Below are 10,000 nucleotides of genomic sequence, written 5' to 3' on the forward strand. Positions count from 1 at the left end.
CTGATCAAGACAGCAGCCTCAACTCCAACTGAAACAACAGTCTCTCCAAGTGTGGTACCCACGACGGCACCAGGCACAAAAGGTAAGTAGTTAACTTGGGAAGGTCGCGTTCTATTTCTCCTGGTTATAATAACGCTACATAAATACTTAGTTCACCGCTCCACATAAGGGAAGTATGATTATTTTTCCTTTTTTACCAATGATAATATATAGATTTAGCCAAGCCTAAAAGCGGAGCTCCCGTTTCTAACCCCAGAAAGCAATATCGTGTTTATGGAAATTATATGCTTCTGCATAAAGTACAAAATTAATCGTTATTAGTGTGTACAGTTTACAGTAACCAAACAGGTCAAAAACCTCTGAGCTGAAATCAGTAAAAAAACAAGCCTTGCAAACAATAACTAACCATTTTAATCAACAACTAAAACTGAAATTACATGGACAGTAATCTCTTTCACAACATTTTCCGTTTGACTGACAATCTTTACTCCCTCTCTCTTCAGTTCAGAAACAACAGCAAAAATCTTTACTAATTAAAAAGTCAACCTAAAGTGTAGTAAATTCGCTTACTCGACTGCAATTTCAAAGCCAAACAAAGAAGCTCACAACTGGACACCCATTTCACACAAAAAAGTTTATAAATGTGATTGTTGAAATATGTCAGAATCTCTGTCCACAAGGAATTGTACGCGTTTTCGGGCATTATTCCCTTTTTAAAAAATATGTGAGGCAGCGAGGCATATAAGCTTATTATTAAAGAACGAAACCATTAAGCTTACCTGAAAGCTAACCGTTGTAAATAATTGTTTTGTCTCTCTCTCTATTTCTTTCACCTTAACGTTGATTTTCATTGAAATTTTCTATTCTTCTCCTTTCTCGGCTTCTCGCGAGGCTTTCCTCTCTTAAGGTGTCTCAAACCGGTTTCAAAACTTGCTGTTCTTATTAGAAGGATTGACACTACAACACCTTTTCACTTAACAGCAATGTTATGGTACCATATGAAACACCAACTATCACTGAAAAAGATTCGGTCGTTTTTGTGACTTAAAAGGTTACCGTGGCAACAGGAAAGCCCTGCAAAAACAGCCCATATTTTGTCATTAGCTGCTCATATCTCAAAAACGAACTCTGTGACCCTTATCTTATATTTCTGAAATGTAATCAGTACGTCAGAATGAAACTTTCTGTAAAGTTTAAAAAAATTATGTGGGGCGGATTCAGAGCCACCTTAACTAATTGAAAATTTAAGGTAGCTCTGAATCCGCTCCGCGTTTCACCTTGGCCTGCTGATCACTTTCGTGCAATAAAAAAATGGGCTCACCCAGTTCGTTTCTCAGATATCAGCCTGAACTTAAGCCAAAATATAGGGTGTTTTTCAATGCTTTCCTGTTGCCATGGTAACTTGTAACGTCATAAACATGACTGCATCTTGTTCAGCAATAATTTGTGTTTCACATGGTACCACAACATTGCTGTTACGTGATAAAGTGTTACAGTGTCAATTCTTCTAATAACAAGGTCTCTTGAAAGTGTTGAAACTGGTTTAAGCCACCTTCAATATCTCAAATTTCGTCGCCTGCTCTTTATCCCGTTGCTCATCACTGATATGATTTCCCGCCAGAAAAACGCGGGTTGCCAAATGCAACGCTGCCCACCGATTTCCATCCAAGGAAAGTTGCCCGAACACTCCCGTCCCCAGGGGCTGTCCTGCCTCCTCACCTCCACCCTGACAGTCTGTACGGGCGGGCGGCCGTACGTGACGTCATAACCAAAATTTCTCGCTTGCATAGATTTCCCAAAAATCTTACCCATGGTGCTCCGCTGGCGCGCTTCGCCCGCCTGAGGTCCCTATTATGAATTGTTTTGTGGCATAATCGTAGAAGTCTCCGTCGTCGTTTCTTAAACTCCTTAAAAACGTGTCGCTTTGTAGAGAGCTTCTTAACCTGAGGATCATGATATTTGCATTCTCTTACCGGCTGCTGAGCAAGACCAATGTCATTTTTAGGTTGAAGACACACTTTCAACAAGTTAGCAGGTGTAGGAATAGTCAAGAAGTGATTAAAGTAATTGACGCCGTTGTGAAATTAAAAAAAAAAAAACAGCTCAACGTTTTCCTTCAGCATTACTGGCCAAGAGGGCTTAGATATCTTGCTATTACGTATACTCAAGTTTCAGCCCATTTAAAGACAAAAGAATAAATCGATAAACCAACGTAGTTCCCTACCATACTTTCTGTTCTGGCAATAGACGTCTCAACCTTCTTTCAAGAACGCGCACTCTTCGTGAGGGCTCATAGTGCCATTAACGAATACTTTGTTCGCATTCACACCAAAGCTTAGACACGTTTAAAAGCTGTTTAGTTAAACATGGTTTAAAATTGTTTTCTTGATACAAGTTACTACCTGACATAATGTAGACTCCAAATTCAACACAATGAAGACACACATTAGAACTTACATGAACCCTATGTAAAATTCAATCTTTCAGCCTTCCGTTGCTCATTTTTTATTTTGTTAAACCTGGTTTAATCAAACGTGTTTAGTTGGTGTGAATCGACTGTGTAAGACTGTGCAAGACTGTGCAAGGGAGCCGGAAAAGCATGATTTGAAGACTAGATGGATCGCAGCTTCGACTTTAAGATCGGGAGTGAATGCAAATTGTATGAGGCAGTCCGGCCCAATGGTTACGGCGCTTGCCTTGAGATCCGGGGATCCCCGGTTCAAGACACGTTCTGACCACTCGCTGAATTTGTTCCTGATAATCCCTGGTTCAACTTCTCAGCTGCACTTGTAAATAGTCAACTAGCTTGCCTCAGGCCAGTTGGGATTCTTTACAGTTGATGTTGTATGTTCTGTTCTGTTGTGATTATTTCATTGGCCTTGAAAGCCCCTATGGGGAGTGGTCAATTAAGTATTATGTATGTATGTAACTGTTGCCAACTTTCTCGTTTGTTTTTCCTTTGTGAATTACTCACGACTTAAGGGGTGTGGCTCTTAACTACCAAACCGTTGCTATGGACCCCTCCAAATAATCATTCTCGAATTCCTTTAACTGTACAGTAATCCTATTTCGGCAAGTGCGTTCTATTTAACATTCCTTTGTATGGTTCGACTCACAACCATATTTGGTTAATCACATGACCAAAATAGAAAATGCCAAAAACTCAGCGACTTAACTATGTTTTTCAAAAAATTTTAACGCAAAAGTTTGAGAACATTTTAACACAAAATCTGTAGCATGGATTTTAAAAGAAATTATTTCTCCAAAAAATTATGACGTCATAAGGCCTTCCTTTTTTATACAAATGGCGTATCCACGCTACAGTTTACGAAAAATGATGGGACGGTTCCCATCCAGTGAAAAAACCGCCTCTTCCTTTCGTTTCCTGGGAGCTTTTACCTGTGTTTCACTGAAACGCACGGCAGAAGACTTGGACTAGTTGCGCATGCGTCTCCTGATTGAAGTGATGTCAGATTTCCATTGAAAAAGTTACTTCATAGAACCATCCATGCAACCCTTTCGTAGGATTCTTTGTCTAAAAATCTTCCTTAGCAACCATTTTCTTTCTGTAGTTAAGTGCCACCCCCTTAAAAACCAATAAATAAATGCCTTTGTCTATACCACACTTGACGAACAACTAAAGGACCATCAACAATTATAAGACAACAAGAAGTCATTTTGTTTCTTTTTCCTTGCTCGGAGGAAAATACTTCTTGCTCGTCTTCAAGTTAGGGAGGCACGGTGGCCTCATGGTTAGTGCGCTCGACTCCGGATCGAGTGGTCCGGGTTCGGGGCCTGGCAGGTGACATTGTGTTGTGTTCTTGGGCAAGACACTTTACTCTCACGGTGCCTCTCTCCACCCAGGTGTATAAATGGGTACCGGCGTAATGCTGGGGGTAATCCTGCGATGGACTAGCATCCCATCCAGGGGGGAGTACAAATACTCCTAGTCGCTTCATGCTACAGAAACCGGAGATAAGCGCCGGCCTGATGAGCCTTCTGGCTCGTAAGCGGAGACTTTACCTTTTTTTACCTCGTCTTCAAGTTAACCAATCAAAACCAATCAAAATATGAGGAGCAAGAGTGGCACAGTCGGTTAGTGCGCGGCCTTGGTGCAAGAGGTCTCGAGTTCGATTCCCGGATCTCACATCCTTGTTTCGACTTCTTTCCGTTATGTGTAGCTTAAGTAGCTTTAAATATCCGTAAAACGGAGCACTGATGGAGAGGGGGGAGTAAAATGATCGCACCGTCGACCTCAGGTTTGTCAGTTGAATTACTGTTACACTACCCTGCGCCATAGACGAAACCAAACCTCTCGTCTGCGAACCAAAGCCGAAATCCTTGTTCTGGGCTCCCAGCAGCGTACCAGGATTTGAGAACGCGCCATTATTGGTCTGTTGAGAAAAATAATTGTTCGATAAGACTTCCGCTTGTTCGTTGATCCATTGGAATTCCAGAACAAGAATCTCGGCGCTGCTTTGCAGACGTTACTATTAAACCAGTGTTAGATTACGTCTGCGACACAGGCTATAAAAACACGCGAAAAGCATTATTCATGTTCATAAAATCCACTAAAATTGGGTATGTCTTTTCTTTCAGCGGCTTATTGCGGGCCAGACTGGTATCCATACAAAGCCGGCTGTCTTCGATTTTTCGAAAATCGGAAGGAATGGTCTCAGGCAAACGACTATTGTAACGCTAGCTCAGGTGGATCCGGGAGAGGAAGATTGATTTCGATTCTCTCCGAAAATGAAAACGAAAATGTTACCCAGTGGTGGTCATCATTGTCACTTTCAACAGGTTCGTTACGGCTTTTTCATTGCACAGCATTTGCTAACAGTTACAGCAACACCAACCTGAAAATCTAGGCTTGATAACGTCGTCCCCTTTCCTTCTCCGTTTGCCGTCCAATGCGTTTGGTAACTTTGGAAAACTTTGGGTCGTGCGGTCGGTCGGTCGGAGTAAAGAACTACAATTGCAAACGAAAAATAAGCGGCAGAAAATGTCGAGTGAGGGGGAAAAGAAACGAGTACAGAGTCACGGTGTTAACATACTTTCCTTCCACGCGGACAGACAGCCTCAACTGCAGAAGCGTGTCGCGTTTGCTCTGGGGTTAAAGTAGAAAATAAAAACCTGTACAGGAAAAACCAATTTTTACATTTCAGACTTAAAGTTAAAAACATGTTTTACTTAGTTATTATCTTCCTTATATCTATTTCTATTTTTTTTTGGAAACTCAAAAATATGGGTCGGTGTCGGAGAAAGTGGACTGCCTGAGGGAAAAAGGGATACTTCAGGACCAGCGTGCATTTCGATGCCTTTTTTTTCGTCCTCTGCAAACAACGACGTGAAATGACCAAATTTAACAGCAAGCTTAAGCACGACACACTGACAGAAACCGAAAGTGAACATTTTGCATACTAGGACAGTAGTCTCTCCCGGATTTTTAAACTAATGGTATCCAGTAGAGAAAAGATACCCGTTCTAACCACTGGTTGAATTTGATCCTGGTAACACCTGGTTCAACTTCACTCAACTGCACTTGTAAATAGCCAACTGGTTTGCCTGCGGCCATGCCAGTTGAGTTGTTTTTCGGTTCTGTGGCTTCGTTGATTGTGTTTCCTTGGCTCTGAAAAGCCCCTCAGTATGGGGAGTTGTCAATCATGCCGGTATGCATGTATGTACGTCTTGGCTTGTGTTTCTTTCTAAGCTTCCTAATAGATGAGATGGTTGCCATTTCAGAGAAATATATTATAACCAATTGATGACTATACCCTTGGCGTAGCGCGTGGTTTAATATATAAATAGCTACTAACATTAAAAAAAAAAAATTAGCACCGTTTATGTGACAAGATTCAAGACCAAATGAATTCCAAACAGCCAGCACAAGCTAAAATTATCAAAGGGTGGGAAGAGAAACCTTTGCATAGGAAGTACCGCACTAAGGTGAAAGTGGCACATGTGGATTACAACACAGTCAACCCACAAATAGCTAAAAGATGCCGCGCTAAAGGCCTGCAGAATCGGAAGCCCTGTCACGGGCCGAGATCAAAGCTCAGCAGCAAAACTCTTTGAAAATTTGCCACATTTGAACAATAAGACGGTTACTGTTTTCTTCCTCATACAATTTAAGGCTTTTCTCCGGCGAGAGCCCTATTCTTGGATGAGAAAAGCCCTGGGGACGAGATTGATGACCGCTTAATCAGTGTACAGAATCAATACGCATGCTCTGTCCTCAAAATCGCTGACAATTTGTTTGGCTTGTTTCTTAGGTGACTACTTCATTGGATTGAATGATAAGGCAACTGAAGGAAGTTTTCAGTGGGTCGATGGAACCGTCGCATCGTATACAAACTGGAAGTATGAAAAGGGTCCCAAAAATAATAAGTATAGGAATTGTGTGGGAATAAGAATGGAAAATGGACAAAATCATGGGAAGTGGGAAATGCTTCCCTGTGATCATTCCAGCAGGTTTATATGCGAGTGCCCAGAAGGCCCTTGTACTTAGGCCCTTCCCTATTATGCTAAGTTTTTTTTTGGCACTTTTTGGTTAAACAAGCACACTTTTTCTGTAAAAAGAATGATTGCTAGCATTATTTAGCATATTGCGTAACTTTGATCTAGATTTCAGCACTCCAAAGATTTCAAATGCTAAATTTTAGAATTCAAAAGCATTGTGATGATTTGCTTTTGTGTTTGAGAGACGGAATTCTGTAACTGAAGTATGAACTGAGTGCATCTGAACTGAGTCGAAAGAGGTCTGGACCTAGCTGGTCAGCGGTTAACATTCAGAGGCCGTTCACGCGCTTCCTCAAACAAGATTGCGTCGGCCAGTGCCGAAGGAAATTCTGACGGAGAACATCTACCAGTGAGAAACAGAATTGTGCCCTTGCTGAGTCCCTCTAGTCGAGCGTCATGTCACAGTACAGCAAGCGCTAAGGCCTTCATACTATTGTGTTGTTTCTGGAACCTTTTTATTGAAAATTCACTTTTTTTATTCACTTTGAAAAACGGGAGAAGTGGTCATAGTTTTATCCACGACTGAGCAATGAAAGGGAATAAGTTCGATATGGGGTTGACTTTCCACCGCTGTTTCCAAAGAACTACCACAATGCAAAGCGGCCTTTGACATCAACCCGCTATTAAACCCATTCCTCTCGCTTGCGCGGTTGTAGATGAAATTACAACCAGTTTTCTACTTTTAAGGAGCCAGTCTAAAACAGTGACTTTGAAGGAGAGAGTTTAGCGAACCAAATAATTGGTGTTAGACAAGTGACGCAGAAAATTGTAGAATTGTTAGGCAGAAAGGGTTTTTTTTACTATAATAGGTGATAGACACTTTAAAGGATATAATTAACACGAACGCGTAACAGGCCCGATTCCAGCTGGCTTGATAACTTGTCCATGGGTTCGAATCTTATTAAAGCCTAGATTTTATTAATGCTTCTTTTAATAAAGTAGTTTTACTAAAGTGCACCTAAATTCAAATATTTTTCATCTACAATATTAATTTCCCGACCAAATGCAAACAGGTTTTACCATTCTTGCCTCAAAATGTCTTCTTTTATCTGCCGGGCAAGACGTACGAAGTTATCAGAACTTCCAATAATTTGGACGCACGACCGTAAGGTTAGAGGCCTGGGTCTATTCTCCATTTTACGTCACAAATTGCCTTGCAATGCAAATTTCTTTGAAAACAGGAGTTCAAAGCAGTTTGGGACGTGAAATCGAGACTAGACCCATTCCTCTCACATCACGTTCGTGAGTCCAAATTACTTCTAGTTCTGCTAAAATAACGTGGCTTGCAAGGCACAGAAAAAGCGAAAAGTTCCGGATAACAATGGTGACATATGTTTGCTTTGGATATGGAGATTTATATTCGGAACGGAAAACATTTCAGTTTAGGTGCAATTTAAATTTGATGATCTCTAGGTTAGAGATAGATTTGCTGGCTTTAAGTTCTTTATTTAGGATGTACATGACTGGTAAAATCTTAGAGAGAACTGGTCGAATGGACGGAAAAAAACCAAGGAACATATAAGGACTTAGGATCGACGTCGACAAGATCACCAAATGAATCCGCCATGACATTTTGCTGTCTTACACAATAAATCTGAGATTCGGGATAGATTTGGTATTGTAAATAATAAAAAAGACACAGCATAGGCTTTTGGTTGTATAATGAGATTTTGATTGATTTTTCGCATCCAGGGATTCTTCAGTTGAAAATGATTAAATAGGTTTCACAGTTTGAACGTGTGTGCTGTTCTTTTGCAATGTATTTGTCACACTGTCTCTATGTTCTCTTTGGGTAACAACAAAAACATTTCCGAGCTCACCTCAGTGGCTTATCAGAGACTTAAAGGGGCAGTCTCATGAGTTGCGCATGCTCGGGAAATCGCTCTTACAGCGCTTTTGTTTATCAAGGCCGCCATGATAGATTCTTCGGTAAGTGGGAATGTTTTGCATGGAATGTCCTCGATTTCTTTATTTTGACATCTAGCACCCGCAAAATCAAACTCTTATCGCTTAGGAAAGATCACATGGATGTAGTTGTAAGAGCTCGTTGCAGCACGAAGCGCAAAGGAAACAGCAACAGAGGATGTCCGTGCAAAGACCAGAATTTATTGTGCGGAGACAATTGTAATTGCGGCAGGAGGGAAAAACTCTGACCTGAAGCTGACCTGGTATTTCATTGGTGTTTATTTAATAAAATAAACTTTCAATTCCGTAGAAATAGAAATCGGCAAAATAAACACATCATAACAACATATAGCATAACTATTAGCATTCCCACTTATATAGCATAACTATTAGCATAACTGATTTAGTTAACTTCAAAGGTTGATCTAAAGTTAATGTCCACTTGTCTATCATTTCATGACTTCTTTCTTAGAAGGACTAAGCCTCCAACTTCCACGTGATGAAATATTCACTGTTAGCATCTTTTATATACCCATCACTATAATCCCATACACCTTCAGCAAACAAGTACACCCCCAAGCGTAACTTTCTGTTCTGGCATATTCATATCTCATATTTGTTTTAATGGAAAACAATTGGAGACCCCATCCTCAGCAAGTGCAACTACCCTTATTTCATATTTTCTTTAGGTTGTCAGGATATTTAACTTTGGCTGGCGTAATGAAACTTCGAGCAACTCTTGCCATGTTTCTATGACTGAAAAATCAATAAATATATTTCTGATCACCTGTCCACTTTGACAACTGCAAAACATTTCAAACTTAATATGTTTCAAATTTGGCCAGTTGGACCCGGAATTTCTTTAATTGATGTATTCAGCAGGGGTACGGTAGATGGATTAAAGAAGACAAGAGTGTAATTTGTCAAGGTGGGATAATTTAAACCAATCTTCTTAACGAGTTCTTTTCTCGGCTGCGACTAAAAGTCGTTAAATCGTCGGTATAAACGAAGGCATTAATTTCGAAGTTCATTTTATGATTTTTTTTTCAATCGTTGGATCTTAGAGATTAATCCGTTCTCAGGTTAAATCCGTTTTTACCTACTGTAGGTTAAATTCATTTGGTGATCCTCATTTTACCTAGGTTGAATACGCACTCAGAAATGAATAAAAGCGGTTTTTGGAAGCATAATTATGCCTAGATTATGCCCACGTCAGTCACGAGAACTGCTATTAATAGGGGTCCTGTAGATATTATTCCTGTAGGTTAGGATTAGTTTAGGTTATTATACATGGATATCAATTGACTTGTTCTAGCGGAGCTCTGCGCGCGAAGCACCATAGTTAAGAAAATATGGTAACCCATAACGTCATGACCGTCCGTACGTACGTGCGTAGGTCCGTCCATGTATGCCAATGTGACCAGTATCGTGCTAGTTTACAGCATACATCTTTCATATTGGACATCCATGTTTTGATCAATTGACACCTGTCGAAACAAGCGGGCTCAAGCTTAGAGCTCACCGAGCTCAGCTGTTTTTTTTTAAGTTGACCGCTGACCAGGTACTGGTTTTCGAT

The 10,000-nt window shown here is 40.5% G+C and overlaps 1 protein-coding gene across 1 annotated transcript in view; it reads left to right on the plus strand.

Moving 5' to 3' along the window:
* The window catches only part of LOC138010590 (aggrecan core protein-like), a 10,134-nt gene extending 2,016 nt beyond the window's left edge, over nucleotides 1-8,118 (plus strand). Inside the window, exons 3-5 of the mRNA XM_068857567.1 lie at nucleotides 1-82; nucleotides 4,600-4,800; nucleotides 6,273-8,118. The exon at nucleotides 1-82 is cut by the window's left edge and continues 170 nt beyond it. Coding sequence (XP_068713668.1) covers nucleotides 1-82; nucleotides 4,600-4,800; nucleotides 6,273-6,508 — 519 coding nt within the window. The 3' untranslated portion in view covers nucleotides 6,509-8,118. The remainder of the gene's footprint in view (nucleotides 83-4,599; nucleotides 4,801-6,272) is intronic.
* Nucleotides 8,119-10,000: the final 1,882 nt, after the last annotated feature.

The sequence above is a fragment of the Montipora foliosa genome, chromosome 7, assembly GCF_036669935.1.
Source record: "Montipora foliosa isolate CH-2021 chromosome 7, ASM3666993v2, whole genome shotgun sequence".
NCBI lineage: Eukaryota > Metazoa > Cnidaria > Anthozoa > Scleractinia > Acroporidae > Montipora > Montipora foliosa.